The sequence below is a fragment of the Xyrauchen texanus genome, chromosome 6 (genome assembly GCF_025860055.1).
Source record: "Xyrauchen texanus isolate HMW12.3.18 chromosome 6, RBS_HiC_50CHRs, whole genome shotgun sequence".
Lineage (NCBI taxonomy): Eukaryota > Metazoa > Chordata > Actinopteri > Cypriniformes > Catostomidae > Xyrauchen > Xyrauchen texanus.
This window is the reverse complement of record NC_068281.1, coordinates 21,631,242-21,649,478: the sequence shown is the minus strand read 5'-3', so window position 1 is coordinate 21,649,478 and position 18,237 is coordinate 21,631,242. Positions and strand designations below refer to the sequence as shown.

The 18,237-nt window shown below is 37.4% G+C and overlaps 1 protein-coding gene across 1 annotated transcript in view; it reads left to right on the top strand.

Moving 5' to 3' along the window:
- Positions 1–5,611: 5,611 nt before the first annotated feature.
- LOC127645542 (E3 ubiquitin-protein ligase MARCHF6) overlaps positions 5,612–18,237 on the top strand; it is a 32,105-nt gene continuing 19,479 nt past the window's right edge. The window contains exons 1-17 of the mRNA XM_052129195.1: positions 5,612–5,906; positions 8,261–8,360; positions 8,993–9,066; positions 10,279–10,422; positions 10,538–10,610; positions 10,818–10,986; positions 13,596–13,788; positions 13,939–14,000; positions 14,089–14,121; positions 14,514–14,565; positions 14,703–14,761; positions 14,890–14,970; positions 15,577–15,645; positions 15,879–15,953; positions 16,041–16,175; positions 16,272–16,391; positions 17,544–17,644. Of these exons, the coding sequence (XP_051985155.1) occupies positions 5,888–5,906; positions 8,261–8,360; positions 8,993–9,066; positions 10,279–10,422; positions 10,538–10,610; positions 10,818–10,986; positions 13,596–13,788; positions 13,939–14,000; positions 14,089–14,121; positions 14,514–14,565; positions 14,703–14,761; positions 14,890–14,970; positions 15,577–15,645; positions 15,879–15,953; positions 16,041–16,175; positions 16,272–16,391; positions 17,544–17,644 (1,559 nt within the window). The 5' untranslated portion in view covers positions 5,612–5,887. The remainder of the gene's footprint in view (positions 5,907–8,260; positions 8,361–8,992; positions 9,067–10,278; positions 10,423–10,537; positions 10,611–10,817; positions 10,987–13,595; positions 13,789–13,938; positions 14,001–14,088; positions 14,122–14,513; positions 14,566–14,702; positions 14,762–14,889; positions 14,971–15,576; positions 15,646–15,878; positions 15,954–16,040; positions 16,176–16,271; positions 16,392–17,543; positions 17,645–18,237) is intronic.

Below are 18,237 nucleotides of genomic sequence, written 5' to 3'. Positions count from 1 at the left end.
TTTGTATTATTGTATGACAAAGACTGGTTTTATATATTTTCTGATGTGATGTGAAGGCGTAATAGTATTTTGATTAGAACACTATTTTACATGTTAGATAAAGTTCTGAGCACAAAATTATTCAAATCCTCTTAAAACTCTCCTTAGGTAGAGCTATTTTAACACAAATTACTCATTTGAATAATACACTGCATATATATTGTGATGTGGAGGAAGATGTGACTGGGCCTTGAGGATGCACACCTGGTGCTGAGTTGCCCAATCAGCAGGAGAGAGATAAAGGAGAACCCGTGGATGTCAGAGAGAGAGAGACGCATGCGCCGCTATGCACGTGTGCATGTGTGCGTGTGTTTTCCTTTATGTTGGGGTCTAATTAAAGTCTTCGCACATTTTATCTCGGTTCCTGCTTCTTCCTTTCCTGACCTTCATTCACATTGGTGTCGAAAACCGGGGAAGAAGGAAGAGGCTGAGGCAGAGGAACGGCTGAGGACCAGGTGGGCAGCGTGCAATCGGGAGCCGAAAAATTATGTTTCTCTCTCTCTCAATTCAATTCAAATTTGCTTTACTGGGATGCCCGTATACAATAATAACAATAGCAATAATAAGCACACAGGTAAGTGCCCAAAATGTAAAGAAAAGTAACAATGATCTGAAGATGGTAGAAGACTAGCTGACTTATTCGTACTAATGACAATGTGACAGTGGTCTGAAAAAGGTAGCTGTGGCATCACTGTGAAGTTTATCTTGTTTTTGTCTAGACCTGTGATGGCATAGTCCACTGTGCTGCTGCCAAGAGCAAATAGCACTAGAAGAGCGGTATATCGACTCACCCTTTTCTTCTGCCGTAGAGATCCATAGTTTTACAGAGCTGCAGAATTTGCTTTCCATTTTTGTTTATCATGTTGTCATAGCTCAGATGTGGTTTAGTAGGATGTTTGTTTTGATGTATATTTGTATTATTAATAATACACTTATCACCAAATGAACTAATGTAATCCAGTTCTTACATTCAGATCCCCCATTATCAGGACTGAGCCAAGAGACTGAAACTGATTTCTCTCAGATTGTAATTTGGAGAAGATCTCCTAATTATAATAAGTTGACTCATGTGGGGGTATGTATGTGGCACGCAGATAAGTATCCTCATCTGCACAAATGAGTTCCTTTTTAATCTCCCTTTTTTAACAGGCTGAATGTAACAATTCCTCCTGAATCTCTTCCATTTTTAACATAAGAGTGTTTCGCTGATGAGATATATATATATATATATATATATATTTCTCTTTAGTTTGAAGGAGTGTAATTATATACAATATTTACAGAATCAGGGTTCTTGCTTTTTTCCTCCAAAGGCAGAAGAAAACATACTTTGAAGGACCGCGGTTCCTCTCCAGAGTGGGAGGGGAGTAAGTACAGGCCGGATAGGACCCCAGCCTAAATAAAGTGGCAAACCAGGCGGGGCGGAGCGAGGACGGAGCGGAGCAAGGCCGAGGTGTGCACCTGTGGGAATTGTCTCACCCAGCTGTGAGTGATGACAGCATGAGTAGGAGATAAAGCATGGGAGCAGGGCTGCACCAGCCGGCTCCTCTCGAATCGCTCTCACAGAACTTTGATGGCATACTACGTAATAAAGATGCAGTGGTGGCGCTGGTTCAAGTCGGACAAAATTTGTAACCGACATGCACTGCTTCAAGCTTCAAATTGGTCTGCGCAGTGCTGCATGAAGTCGAACACACCTATTAACTAAGTTTTCATCCAAGGGTTTTTGTGACAAAAAGTTTACTGATATAGCTGATGGAAATGCAAAATATCGCTAACATTATATCAATAATATATATTTTTATATACTTTATATCAAACGTATCAACATAATATTTTCCGTTTAACTCTAGCACTCTATTTCGATAATTCGGAAACTGGTTTGGAAACTCTTTTAGTAGGGAAAATTGTCATTAATGCAAAAAATAGTGTCACAATTTAATTTACCCCAATCGTTAGCCTGCGTTAATCATGACGTCAAGGTTTAAAGCCAATTTATTGTACGCGAAGCATTACTCACACTGTTTTTGTGCAGGATGCGCGGTCTTAACGAAATACCTGCACAGATCCGATGCTGCCATCACATCTGCCACTTCCAGGAGTGCCAACAATATCTTGTATCATGCACCTCTCATCGACAAGTTCAGGAAGAAAAAATTAATGGCCACTTTTTGCGATTTAATTTAACCATTTATTTATTAAAATTTCTTTTCCACACCATTCCAAATAATAGACGGCAGTCATGGAATTAGCCCACAATACAAAAAACATATAATTTCTGTGCACAAATATGTTTTAAATTAAGATACATAATACTAGGAGAAAAGCTTCAGTGTGCACGAACATAGCCCAATTAAAAATAATTATTGTTTAGCTTACATTTGAAAAAATGCTGGCAAAATTCCCGGTATTAAATAAATTACCAAACGAATAAAGTTTTCAATTCAACAAATTACCAAATGAAAAATACAATTGTTAGGTCTACAGTTGAAGTCTACATACATACTCTGTTTTTCACAATCCCAAACATTCCCTGTCTTAGGTCAGTTAGGATCACTACTTTATTTTCAGAATGTGGCGTAGTGGGCTAAAGCACTGAACTGGTAAGCAGAAGGTTAGGTTTGATCCCCACAGCCACCACCATTGTGTCCTTGAGCAATACACTTAATCCAGGTTGCTCCGGGGGGATTGTCCCTGTAATAAGTGCACTGTAAGTCGCTTTGGGAAAAAGTGTCTGCCAAATGCATAAATTAATGTGAAATGTCAGAATAATAGTAGAGAGAATGATTTATTTCAGCTTTTATTTCTTTCATCACATTCCCAGTGGTATCAGAAGTTTACATACAATTTGTTAGTATTTGGTAGCATTACCTTTAAATTGTTTAACTTGGGTCAAATGTTTTGGGACGCCTTCCACAAGCTTCTCAAAATAAGTTTCTGGAATCTTGGCCCATTCCTCCAGAGAGAACTGGTGTAACCTCCTTTTAGGTTTGAAGGACTCCTTGCTCGCACACACTTTTTCAGTTCAGTCCACACATTTTCTATCGGATTGAGGTAGAGTTTGTTGTCCTTAAGCCATTTTGTCACAACTTTGGAGGTATGCTTGGGGTCATTGTCCATTTGGAAGACCCATTTGTGACATCATGTTCCTTCCCTATGATGCCATCTATTTTGTGAAGTGCACCAGTCTCTCCTGCAGCAAAGCACCCCCACAACATGATGCTGCCACCCCCATGCTTTATGGTTGGGATGGTGTTCTTTGGCTTTCAAGCCTCACCCTTTTTCCTTCAAACATAACGATGGTCTTTATGGCCAAACTTTTTTATGGTTACATTTTTTTTCATCACACCAGAGGAAATTGTGACAAATGTAAGTTCTTTGTCCCGATGCACTTGCAAAGTCTGGGTTTTTTATGGTGGTTTTGGAGCAGTGGCTTCTTACATGCTGAGCATCCTTTCAGGTTATGTCAATAAAGGACTCGTTTTACTGTGGATATACTTGTCTACCTGTTTCCTCTTTTGCTGTTGTTCTGGGATTGATTTGCACTTTTTGCACCAAACTATGTTCATTTCTAGCAGACCGAATGTGTCTCCTTCCTGAGCGGTATGATGGCTGTGTGGTCCCATGGTGTTTATACTTGTGTACTATTGTTTGTACAGATGAACGTGGTACCTTCAGGCATTTGGAAATTGCTCCCAAGGATAAACCAGACTTGTGGAGGTCCAAAATAGTTTATCTGAGGTGTTGGCTGATTTATTTTGATTTTCCCATTATGTCAAGGAAATAGAACTGATTTTGAAGGTAGGCCTTAAAATACATTCACAGGCACACCTCCAATTCACTACACCTGCTATTAGAATCTAATTGTCTAAAGGCTTGACATAATTTTCTGGCCTTTTCCAAGCTGCTTAAAGGCACAGTTAATTAGAGTATGTAAACATCTGTCCTACTGTGATATAGTCAATTAAAAGTGAAACAATCTGTCTGTGAACAATTGTTGGAAAAATTACATGTGTCATGCACAAAGTACAAATTAGGGACATCTGGGAGGAGAAAGGTACACAATTAGCGATATACACACATTTATTTATATGTAAAAAGTTTAAGGGCATATTTTGTTTGTGATAAACCAAACTTAAGCGACAAAGTTTTTTTTAAGCATGACGCCATTACCCTTTTAATTGATAAAAGACCATTTGAAGGGAAACAGGCAGAAGACGGCAAATTTTGCCAAACAATTGTTTATGCATTTTCACTTTGTCGATAACAAAACAGAACGAAAAGTGGATGGAAACTGTGAAGCTGTGTGTGTTTACTGTATGTCGGTATGTTTTCAGATTTATGTGGTGTCTGATTAAAGTTTGTTGAATGTGCATCCGGCTCAAGCTTCCTCCTTTCCCGACCGAACAGAGGTCCTTCACATACTGTATACAGCATAATACATTTCCTATTCAAACATTACTAATACATTTTGCATCACAAAATCCTACATTCAATCTGTGTACACACAGTGTGTTTGCACAATGCACATGCTCAAGTATGACAAGAATTCACATCTCTACCCCCTTAAAGGAATAGTACACCCCCCAAAATTTTTTATTTTGTCATCATATACTCACCATCATTCATCCCAGATGTGTTTGACTTTCCTTCTGCACAACACAAACTGTGATTTTTTTTTTTGAAGAATAGCTCAGCTCTGTAGGTCCAATTGAATGTCACCAGAACGTTAAAGCTCCAAAAAGCACATAAAGGCAACATAAAAGTAATCCATACAACTACTGGCTAAATCTATTTATTCTGGAGAAATATAACAGTTGTGCATGAGAAACAGATCAATATTATGTCCTTTTTTACTTTAAATCTCCATTTTCAATTCCACATTTTTCCTCTTTTGTTTTTTGGTGATTTGCATTCTTTGTGCATATCGCCACCAGCTAAAGGTGAAGATTTATAGTAATAATTACATAAACATTGATCATGGATTTAACCACCAGAGTCGTATTACTTGTATGCTGCCTTTACTTTTTTTTTTTTAAACCTCTGTTTGTGTTCAGCAGAAGAAAGTAATGCACATCTGAAATGCCATTATGAGGGTGAGTAAAATGATGAGAGAATTTTAATTTTTTTGAGTGAACTATCCCTTTAATCTACAGTAAATGCAAATCATAAAGTCTGCCCTCTTCCTGAGGTATTTTAAAGGCACACTGTCCACTTTTTTTAAGTGCCTGATGTGAACTGTAGTCTAGTCTATTTACCTGAGATATGCATTATATAATAATTTAAACGTCAGCAGTTTCAAATGTAACAGGAATTTTATAGTATGTTCCAAAAATACACGATAATGTATTTATATTTTATCATTACAGAACAGGATTCAACTATATGGGCCTTAATCATGTGGTTACATAATGTTTGACAGCTGTAGTTGTCTTTATGTAAGTTGTTATTCGAAAAAGCCCTTTACAGTCAAACACATTGTTGTTTCTCATCACCAACAGCCAGCAAAGGCACCACCGGAAAATGCTAGAATTGTCTCGCGATCTGCGCGTGCGTGCTGATGTGCCGTAAATCGGAGCTGTAGCAGCCAGTAAATGTTTGCGGATCCAGAGGCCACAAACATGTTCAGCTGAGCCGCGATAGTCGACCAAGAAGTAGTTTGATCACCGCTGTCTGTGAGCACGACTCGAAAAATAGGGTCAGTTCACAGGTTATGCAGCGTTAATGGTCGGATCCCATTCGTCATGCAGTATTTTAGTGTCTTTGTGAGCTAGCTCATATTGTGTTTTGTTCCGCGGTGTGTGTGTTATGTGTTGACTGTAAAGAGGACAGTGCGTCACCATACAAGATGGACACTCCCGATGAAGGTAAGATGTCTAGACACGGCGGCACTCTCTTCGCTGTATGTTTGTGTGATGTTTGTTTTTAAATGTACTCTGGCGCCATGCATATTTTACGAAAGAATGCTTATCACTACAAGATGATTTAGCTTGGGTGCTCAACCAGCTAGCCAGCTGTAATGGCAATAATATGTGGCCCTTGCAAGCTAACGAGCTAAACTGTTTTTACTGCAAACCCGATCTTTAGTCTAGCTGTCAGGCCTAAATAAAGACAAAACATATAGGCCAATTTTATTTAGCATAAACAAGAGTTTTATAGCGCATGAAGCTTGTTAGTCAAATTTCATGAAATGTGCAAGAGGAGGCTTTAAAGAGAAAAAAGGTAAAGTGTGAATGCACCTAGAATGATCATGTATGTAGTGGATTTTCTGGCAACTCCATGTATACCAGCTGTGAAATACAAACTGCTATGAGGGCTCATTGATTTTTGAACTTTGTATGCCAGTGATTAGTTGACTCTTCGATGTAATCTAGGTTGGGTTAAATTAATATTACAGCAACAGCAAGTTAAATGGTGATATGATCTTGCATGTACAGTTGTGGCCAAAAATATTGCCACCCTTAAATGTGAGCAAAGAAGTCTGATTTTTTTTTTGCATTGTTTATCTTTTTGATCTTTCATTAAAAAAAAAAAAAATAGCACAAAAATGTATCTTTTAATTGAAGTTAAAAAAAATAAAATAAAACGGGAAATATCTCATTATTAAATATTTTTTCTCAAATACATTGGTCATAATTATTGCCACCCTTATATTCAATACTTTTTGCAACCTCTCTTTGCCAAGATAACAGCTCTGAGTCTTCCCTTATAGTGCCTAATGAGGTTGGAGAACACCTGGCAAGGGATCTGAGACCATTCCTCCATACAGAATCTCTAGAGATCATTCAAATTCAGAGGTCAATGTTGGTGGACTCTCATCTTCAGTTCACCTTACAAATGTTCTATGGGGTCCAGGTTAGGGGACTGGAATGGCCATGGTAGGACCTTGATTTTGTGGTCAGTGAACCATTTTTTGTGTTGATTTTGATGTTTGTTTTGGATCATTGTCCTGCTGGAAGATCCAATCAGGGTGCATTGTAAGCATTCTGGCAGAGGCAGTCAGGTTTAGATTTTTTTTATCTGTTGGTATTTGATAGAGAGAGTACATGATGCCATGTATCTGAACAAGATGTCCAGGAACTCTGGCAGAAAAACAGCCCCACAACGTTAAAGATCCAGCACCACATTTAACCGTGTGTGTACTGGGCACTTCATTTTAGTTAATTACTTTTTTTTTTTTATTGTTTCATCTGACCATAGAACCTGGTCGCATTTGAAGTTCCAGTTGTGTCTGGCAAACTGATGACACTTGAGTTTGTTGTTGGATGTAAGCAGAGGCTTTTTTCTTGAAACCCTCTCAAACAACTTGTGGTGATGTCTGATATGTTTTTGAAACTTTCTGACCCCAAGACCCATCTAATTTCTGCAATTCTCCAGCTGTGATCCTAGGAGATTTTTGACCACTTGAACCATCCTCCTCACTGTGTGTGGAGACAATATAGACACACGTCCTTTTCCAGGCTGATTCTTAAGATCTCCAGTTGATTAGAACTTGTTAATTATTGCCCTGATGGTGGAAATGGGTATTTTCAGTGCTTTGGCTATATTCTTATAGCCACTTCCCATTTTGTGAAACTCGACAACCTTTTGCTGCACATCAGAACTATAGGCTATTCTTTAGTCTAACCCACTGTGATTGGCCTCATATTACCTCATATTTATACCCATGTGAAACAGGAAGTCATGGCTAAACAATTTCATGTTCCTTGTCACCCAGGTGCACTAAAAAATGTAAACTATGAATGGGAAAATACTTATAGATATATTTTACTCATAATAATTTCTAGGGGTGCCAATAATTGTGGCCAATGTGTTTTGGAGAAAAATATTTATTTAATAATGAGATATTTCCCCTCTTTCAATTGTTTTACTTCAATTAAAGGTTAGATTTTTGTGTTTTTAATTTAAATTTTATTTTATGAAAGATCAAAAGGATAAAAAATGCAGATATTTTTTTCACAGACTTCTGTGCTCTTATTTACCATGGGTGCCATTATGGTTGGCCAACACTGTACTACCCTGTTTTGAAAGTCATAAAACCGTTTAATCAATAAATCCTGTTTTCAAAACCTACACCCATATGGATCTTGCTACAACATTTATATGAGCAGGGAATCCCCTGCTGTGAATGTCAAGAGCAAAATTCATTTTGCAGTTAGACTCTTGTCTTGTCAAAGATAATGTTTTTAACATGTTTATTTTGCCCATTTTTTTCTGGCAGCTGATATATGTAGGGTGTGTCGATCTGAGGGAACTCAAGACAAACCTCTCTACCATCCATGTGTGTGTACTGGAAGTATTAAGTTTATCCACCAAGAATGGTAAGAGCTTGTTTCATTCAGTGACGATTAAAGCAATATCAAAACACAATATGTTTGCCTTATGCTTTGTTCATTGGAACTACAGTTTAAATGGCCCCCAAAAGTGTCAGATTTACATTTTCCATTGATGTTAGACTTAGAAAAGGGATATTAGCAATGGGATGACCTTAACCCATGGCAAAAATGGGACAGCATGAAATGGAAAACCAGATGCAATATAAGAAGGGGTTCCAAGCTCTAACAAACTAGAATATGACTTGAAAAAGTCCTTGCTGTTCATTAGTAAGCTTTCAAGTAAACAAGTAGAGGCAATAAGCATTGTTAAGATGATTTAGTGTGTGGTATGTTGCTGAATAGCAATGATATGCTTGTAAAAGTGTTTCAGGTAAATCATACTGTATATTAACTTGTTGAGTAATACCTTAAAAAGACCAAATGCTTATTTGAAGTTTGCTTTAAGTTTCTAGCAAAGACTAGCTGAAACTAATTGCCTCTTGTCATCGTAATGGCGTTTAACTGTGGAATGTCATATTTGACTTCTACCCTTGTGGAGTTGAAGCAGGATTTTCTGTGCTTTACACACACGTCAGATCCCTCACCCCCTTCTTGCCCACCCTCTTGTGTTTTTACAGCTTGGTGCAGTGGCTTAAACACAGCAGAAAAGAGTACTGTGAATTATGCAAGCACAGATTTGCTTTCACGCCAAGTAAGTAACCCACTCTCTTTACATTCTTCATGGGAGTTAAGGCCATGAAAGCGCTCTATACAGTTACAGTGGCCTGTTCAATAGAAATTATTGTGTGCTTTGGAGTTATAGGTTTCTGTGGATGCATGTGATTTAAAAGCACTTGTGTTGTGCGGTGTGGCTGCTCTTTACTGGGGTGAAATTAGGTTTTTACAACACCCAGTCACTGTGAGTCACAGGTGCATGACTTTACTACAGTGTGAGATAAAGGTGCTTTAAAAAAGAAAAATGCTCTTCAAAAAGCATTTGGTGAAATGTTAACACTTGCAAGTTGTAAAGCATTGTTTCAGTGTGTTGAAATACTTATATGCTACAGGCAGTGATTCCTAACTTTGCCTTGGTGTTAACACTGCATTCTTGTTTGAAAATCTTTATTTAGTATCTGTGTTCATGTGGGAAAAATAATTGTTGTTTTGATGCTCAGAATTTTTTCAGAATCTTCTGCAATGTGTTGTCATACAAGAAGAGTTATTGCTCTACTGCTGCTGTACTAAAAGCTTTTAAATTTAAGGAATTTTAGAGCGATTATTTTGGAGCAAGATTTAGGCCTATATTAAAGTAATATATTAAAGGATAGTTCATCCAAAAAAGAAAATTCTCATTATTTGCTCACCCTCATGATATCCCAGTTATGTATTACTTTCTTCAGCAGAACGCATTTGAAGTAAAATATCTCACCTCAGCAGGTCCTTGAAATGCAAGTGGATGGTGATTTCACATTTGAAGCTCAAAAAAATCACAGACAGCTGTCATAAATGTCATCGATACGACTTCAGTGGTTAAATTGATGTCTTCTAAAGCAATATGATCACCTTTGGTGTGAAAAAAGATATTTAAGTACTTCTTAACTATAATCAAACACTTCCCATAAGCTTAATAAGTTCAAGCTGTCTGTTTTCCAAATTTTCTTCAAATGTGTTCTGATGAAGAAAGTCACACACATCTGAGATATTATGAGGGTGAGTAAATAATAATACATTTTAATTTTTTTCATTTTGGTTTAACTATCCCTTTAACTGTGAAAATAACCTTATAATCCTAATAAGGCTAACTTTAACCAATTATTATTTTTAAGAAAATGAGTGCTACTCTGCCACTAACAAATGAAAATACCCAAACATTTGTTTGATTTTGTATGAAATCTGTTTTATTCCTTAACTCTTTTCCTCCCAGTTTACTCTCCAGACATGCCTTCGCGGCTCCCAGTGCAGGACATTTTCGCAGGATTGGTTACCAGTATAGGCACGGCCATACGATACTGGTTTCATTACACGCTTGTTGCCTTCGCTTGGCTGGGGGTTGTACCTCTAACAGCATGTAAGTGATGCTCTAAGGTTCACAATCTGATACACTGTGTGTTGTACACCGTCTTTATTCCCATACTGCGCTTTGTATCTTATTTTGCTCACGTAATGTTCTCCTTTTCCAACAGGTCGCATTTATAAGTGTCTGTTCACTGGTTCAGTAAGCTCCCTCCTGACTCTGCCATTAGACATGCTCTCCACGTACGTACCAGACAGGAAAGCGCTCAAGTTTTCTTCTTAAAATATTCATTTACTTTGCAGATTGTCTCATTGTTCACTCTGAGCATGATGGGTTATTTCATTCCTCACCATGGTCTCAGGTTTAGCTTTGGCCAGGGTTGTGTGGTGCATTGTAATGGTAGGATATTTCAGAGGTGATGATCAGTGCTGAATGTTCATCCCCTGCAGAGAGAACTTGCTGGCCGACTGCCTGCAGGGCTGCTTTGTGGTGACCTGCACCCTCTGCGCCTTCATCAGTCTGGTGTGGCTGCGGGAGCAGATTGTTCATGGTGGTGCCCCTTTATGGTTGGAGCAGAATCAGCAGCAACCTGCCAATGCAGCAGGATTGCCCAATGAGGTACAATATGATTGTTTGCTCTTGTGGTAGACCGATATTTTGGTTTTACAGATTAATCGGTGCCCTTAATTGCTTTTTGAAACTGTCATTATCGGCAAAAATCTATGCATAGTTTTTTATTTTCTCCATCCTGTGTTGCGCTCTGGGGCAGTCTACAGTTAGAATGGCTTGGTTTAACTTTATTAAGAAGTTAAATAAAAACAATCATAGATTCCTTTTTTGGGTTTGCTTTATCTAAATCTTTCATCATTGACAAAATTCATCCGTATTAGGATCCTCACTTCAGTGTAAATTTAGTTATTTTTGATTAGATAATCATGTTTTCTAAATTGAAACGAGGGCATCCAAAGAAAAACATGGCTAAATGGAAATGTGCCCTGTCAGCACATGCATCGTATTTTCAACCTCATGTCTTGTGAATAATAATAATAATAAACTTTATTCCTCTTTAAACCTCATCTGGTGAAATATATAGGCTATAAAAAGCTTAATTTGTTTAATACTAAATCTAGAGCATTGCAACATCTCTAAGTAGTCTCTGTCATTTTAAAATAAGTGTCCCCAGTGTTTCGGGCTTGTTTATATTTCAAAGTGCTGTGTTATGCACCAAATCTTAATTTTTTTTGTTAGTCATTATTATTACTGGCATTTTGGTTGAACAATGAACTGCATCTGGGATTTTATTCATTTTGGGCATTTGTAGCCTCTGTGCCCGTCATAGTAAGGAAAAATAAAATAAAAATATATATTCTATAAATCTTTCAAAACTATCGGCTGATTAATTGGTTATCTGCCTTTCCCACCATTTTAGATATCTGTATCAGAAAAATGTCATTAGAGGTTGGTTGACCTCTAGTTTGTACTAGGGATTGGGAGTATGAGGGTATAAACTGTGACAATAGAAATGTATGAACCAGACCGTTTATACCATTTGTACTGCAGTAGATATTTTTTGCGTTGGTATTGGTGAGCAATTGCTGCATTACGTTATTTACATGATGGAGCGATAAATATGGTGTAATGTGAAAATTCAGAGCAGGACGTGTCCGAAATGAGCCAAGATGAAGAACGTACGAAGGGGTGTTGTTAACGCGAAGTGTAGTAGTTTATGGTTGCCAAGCAATATGTTGCATTAATATAGAATTCAATTTATTTGCGGTCACAGAGGCACACATATTGGCTTTTCTACAATGGCTTGAAATGTGTCTAATTTACTCCCAATTTAGTTAGAACTATCCATTTTATTATATTAGATTTACTGTTTACTTTCATTTTAAATTCAAGAGCCACGCAATGTGAAGCTGTTTTTGCACTTATGTTAGATTTATCATTCATTTGTTATGAATAATCTTCCATCCACTATTTTCATTTGTAAAATATTGAATTCACTGGATTATTCAAAATAGGTATTAGCATTATTTAATATAAACCTAATAATTTTTCATCGAATTTCTTGCAAGAAAAGTTTTACAGATTACATAATATAAAAAACTTTATTTTGTGATATAACATTTTTGTGAGACCTAGTGCCCCTAGTTTGCACACATTTAGACATCATTGTGTTTCTCATCTGACAAACTGACAGCATTTGTTTTCAATCAAATATTGATTGCATGCAGCTAAAACAATTGCTGTTTCTCAATGTGCATTCTTATGTGTTTTCACATTCTCATGGACTCGTTAGATATCATCCACTGCTGAAGTTCGATTCCAGTACTCAAGAACGAACACACTGAAAATGCATGTGTTCTTGATCAGGCCAAATATCGAGGATGCATCAAATGGTGACTTGTGGGCAAGAATCCATAGTCATAGCTGTAATATGGTGGTTCGCAGTGCTATTTATAATTGTTTTCCTTAAAATGTTTCTTGCTGTAAGCTTGCGACAGTCTGACAACTCGCAAGATACGCCAACATTTGTTGTTTTGTTCGGCATCATTTTAATAAATAATAAACATGGAGAAAACATGCGTTAACAGACTTTGTTCTTTAAACGGTCATTAGTTAAATGCGAAATTGTGTGGTGATAATGCGGTCACTGGTGTGTGATATGCCAGTAGTTCTCTCATTGGATTCAAATGTGCTGTGATGTTTAATTGCGCAAGAAGATCGCAGCACATCCCAAAGCTTGCAATAGACGTGCAAGCTTGCAATATAACATCCTCTTGTCCTTCTGAGCTAATTATTTCCAGGTTGCTTGGCAAGACTAGTCTTCATAAGAACGCAAGTCTGTTCTCTACATTCTTAGCATTGAGAAACCCCCAATGGTCTATTTGCAGCTTACATCAGAAAACTTTCTGACGGTGCATATTCTTCAGGGACCAATTATGCAGTTTGCACCATGACCCTCTGTTTACTTGGCTTCCTACTCACTGTGGTTATCATTTTGATTTGAACACAGCACAGTATTCTGCCTGACCCTCTGTCATCTTAAAATCCCTCATTATCCCCTGAATATCTAGAGGCCGCTCTCGAACCAGAGTAGCCTCTTGTTGTTCCTTGGATTGAACAATATACTTCTTTACAAGCCCTTTTATCTAGACATGATAGCTGACTCCTATTAGTTTGTTGGGTCAGATTTATTACTAATACATTGTCTTCTTCAATAGGCCCCTGGCCCAGGTAATGGAGGTGCTGAAAACCAGCCCATGCCAGCCCCAGCCGAACACCCCGCGGAGAACGCTGCAGCGGCTGAGGCCCCAGACGTTCCCCCTGATCCTGCAGAAGAACTGGAGCTGGATAACGAAGATGAGGAAGACGGAGGAGCTGAAGATGTGGCAGATGCCAACAATGGAGCACAGGGTATGTCAAAAGCAGCTTTCCCTAAACAAATTTGTGGTGGAGAAATTAAGAGCTATTTAAAAAAAAAAAATAGTAATTCTTCACAGGTGACTGCATAAAGGCTAAAGTTGTAGAGCTTTAGTTATGCAAAGTTGTATATTTTCTTTGCAGATGATATGAACTGGAATGCCCTGGAATGGGATCGTGCAGCAGAGGAGCTTACATGGGAGCGGGTGAGAGCATATGCTCTGTTACTATATTATACAGTAGATTATTTAAAATCTTGGAGAGAAATATTAATCATACCCTCTCTCTCTCCAGATGCTTGGACTTGATGGATCCCTGGTTTTCCTGGTGAGTGAGTAACGTATTTACGCAAGTGTTACAATTCAAAAATTATTCAGAGAACTTTAAACAGGGTTCCCTTGATCATGGAAAAACTGGAAATTCAAGAAAATTATAAAAATATATTTTTCCAGGTCTTGAAAAAAAATAACAAATTTAGAAGTTGTGAAAAGTCACTGAAATTTTGATGGGGAATGTAAAGTTTTTAGTTCTAGCTCTTCTCAACTATATAATTGGCTAGATGTTGTTCTTATGTAGTGTGAAGTCTACATAAAGCATAGTGAATTGATTTGCAAATTGATAAAACTCATTGGTCAGTAAGTGTGGGAACCCCATTTAAAATGATCATGGTATCATTTGGGGTGTAGTTTTCTCAGATGGCTTTCATTGTTTTGCTTTAGGAGCATGTCTTCTGGGTGGTTTCGCTAAACACACTCTTCATCCTGGTGTTTGGTAAGCATGGCTGCACATTCGTTTAAACCAAATTAGTAAATCTGTTCACGTTTAGTAGTAACCCAGTAAGAAAATGTAAGAATGCTTGATTTTTGTATTCGCCATTTAAAAACAATCTCAAAATCATCTCTTCTTAGCTTTCTGCCCTTACCATATCGGCCATTTCTCAGTGGTGGGACTTGATTTTGAAGAATATGTAAGTGCCAAATTATTCCAGTGATCATGTTTTGTTAATCCCTTTTGTCTTCATTTACCAAATTAACACTTGTAAATTAAATTTCACATCTACTATGCCAAATCGTAACTTTTATTTTCAATATCCAGGTTCATGCCTCACACTTTGAGGGACTCATCACCACTATAGTTGGTTATGTCCTTTTAGCCATCACACTCATCGTATGCCATGTATCCTTTCAAATTAAAAACAGTCACAACCCTAGCCTGTATGGACCCTTTTCACGGACTGCAATGACGTATTTCCACCTTATTTTGTAGCGGAAATCATGCAAACCTTTTTTACTTTAGAAATGTTTGTTATTTAGTGTAGATTTATAACATTCGTTGTATTATAAAATATGTAATTGTATTATATATTGTATTATTTAAAAAAACTAGTTACCACAGATGCGATGAGGTTTCGATTACAGCTGCTGAGTGACAGTAAATTTGCCATCTCTCTACTGCCATTCATACTCCATCGCTCTCTTTTTTTCATACTTTTTGAAAGTTGTTGAAATGTAATAGTGGAGTTTTTCTTTTAATGTTGGAGTAAATGGGTAAGCAAAAATTATATTTGCCATGGTCTCCCATTCACCACTATCAAAGTGCAATCGTTTATTTCCGTGTTCCAAAACCTGGAAGTGTGGAAAGGGTCAATTGGATTTCTGGGACTGCATTGGTTTACTGAGTCTTCAAGAAGTTGCACAACAAATCTGAGCAGCGTCTTTTTGAGTGAATTCGAAAACTTTCAGTATTGTCTTGGTTCGTTCCTTTCCTTAATTCAGATCTCAGGGATTTGCGGCACTAGTGAGATTTCAAAGATCACGTCGTTTGTTAGGAGTCTGCTACATTGTGGTGAAGGTCAGTTATTTCAACAATTTGCATTAAACAAGGTTTGCATAAGAACTTTATGTAAGGAACTTTCCATACAGATTAACAGTAATGCAGTGTTTTAAGTCGCAGGTCACATGAACTGCGCTTGTATGAAAGACCTTATGCTTTCTCTGTGGTATTATATGGAGCACCAGTAATTCTGTCAGTCAGTTATGTACTACTTTGAGTCTTGTATTAAATTGACCTTTGGCTTCTTCCAGGTGTCTCTGTTAGTGGTCGTAGAGATTGGCGTGTTCCCCCTCATCTGTGGCTGGTGGCTTGATATCTGCTCTCTGGTAGTGTTTTGTTTGATAAAAAAAACAAATGCAAACCTTAGTAGTTGTCATCCAGAAAAAGTTCAAATATGTTTCACTTTTTTGTAGGAAATGTTTGATGCCTCATTAAAAGACAGAGAGCTGAGTTTTGAATCAGCTCCAGGGACCACCATGTTCCTTCATTGGTTGGTGGGGATGGTCTACGTCTTCTATTTTGCTTCTTTTATTCTTCTTCTCAGAGAGGTGGGCATTTCTATGCATCTGTTTAACCACATTGAGAGTTGTGCATCATTATTATATTAAATTAAATGTAAATGCTGCTGTCCTTGTATCTTCTAGGTTCTTAGGCCTGGAGTCTTGTGGTTTCTCAGAAACCTGAACGATCCAGATTTTAACCCAGTGCAGGAAATGATTCACCTACCAATATACAGACACCTGAGACGATTCATACTATCAGTGGTAAGCAGTTGTTTCCCTCTTTAACGTACAGTTGCAGTAAGAAGTATGTGAAACTGGGCCACACCTTCTGGAGTGGGCCAGTCGGAGATCTGACCACAACCCTATTGAGATGCTTTGGCATAAACTTGAAGGGATATTTCACCCAAAAATGAAAATGCTCTCATCATTTACTAACACTCATGCCATCCCAGATGTGTATGACTTTTTCTTCTGCTGGCTACAATCAAAGATTTTTAGAAGTATTTCTCAGCTCTTTAGGTCCATACAATGTATGTGAATGGGTGCCAAAATTTTGAAGCACAATAAAAGTACTCCAGACAACTCTGGTGCATAAATCCATATATTTTGAAGTGATTTGATAGTTGTGAGTGAGAAACAGATCAATATTGAAGTCCTTTTTTAAAAAAAAAAAAAATTCTCCCCACCTGCTGTCAATTTCCACTTTACTTTCACTATCTCATTCTCCTCCTCCTTTTTTTTGGTGATTCACACCCTTGCATATCGTCCCCTAAAAGGTAGGAAGGAGAATTTATGACAACAAATAACTTAAATATTGATTCTCACCCACACCTATCATATCGTGTCTGAACACATGGTTTTAACCACTGGAGTCATATGGATTGATTTTATACTCCCTTTATGTGGATTTTGGAGTTTCACAATTTTGGCACTCATTCACTTGCATTATGAGGACCTACAGAGCTGAAATATTCTTCTTAATATCTTAATATGTGTTCTGCAGAAGAAAGTAAATCAAGGGAGAATTTTCATTTTGGGTGAACTATCCCTTTAAGAGAGAGTGATTCACACCAGACATCCCAAAACATTGCAACACTTAAACTGTTTTCTAAAGAGAAATGGTCCAAAACTCCTGAATATTGTGCAGATCTGATACACAATTGTAGGAAACATTTGGTAGAGGTAATTTCTGTCACAGGAGGGTTAACCAATCGTTAAATCCAAGGGCGCATGGTGTGTTCAATACAGACATGAAAACATTTGTGTGTGTCTATTGTTGATCAGGTCCTGGTAAATCCAAGGGTTCACATGCTTGCTTTTGCAACTGTATGCGGGTATTTTTAAACCCTCTTCATACACTTTATTTTCTGAGTTCTGTGAATTTAAAAGGATTTTATCTCTTGTGCCTCTCAGGTTGTATTCGGCTCAATCGTTCTTCTCATGTTGTGGCTTCCTATCCGGATAATCAAACACATCTTATCATCATTTCTTCCCTACAATGTGATGCTTTATAGGTAAATAAACTGTATAACCACCTCATTCTCTTAGTCTTAAAGCTTAATGGTCCTTGTTTTACAATTTTGTACTCCGTCTAAACCAATTCAGAGCCCTGAGATGAGTGTTGTTTGGCGGATTTGCTCATTTTTCTGTATTAATCTGGTCAGAGATAACAAACGGACTTTTAAATATTGTTCTGATAGCTGAGAAAGCTGATGGTTTGACGTTAGTGGACGATGGTGAGATTTTTATATATATATATATATATATATATATATATATATTACATACAAACATACACAGTATCCACAAAAGTGAATACACCCCTCACATTTTTGTAAATATTTGATTATATCTTTTCATGTGACAACACTGAAGAAGTGACAGTTTGCTACAATGTAAAGTAGTGAGTGTAAAGCTTGTATAACAGTGTAAATTTGCTGTTCTCTCAAAATAACTCAACACACAGCCATTAATGTCTAAACTGCTGTCAACTATATGAGTGCACCCCTAAGTGAAAATTATTGCACTTATTGCAGAAATAATTGCATATGATAGCAATATATATGATATAATAGCATAATAATGCAAGTACACCCTTTCAAAGTGC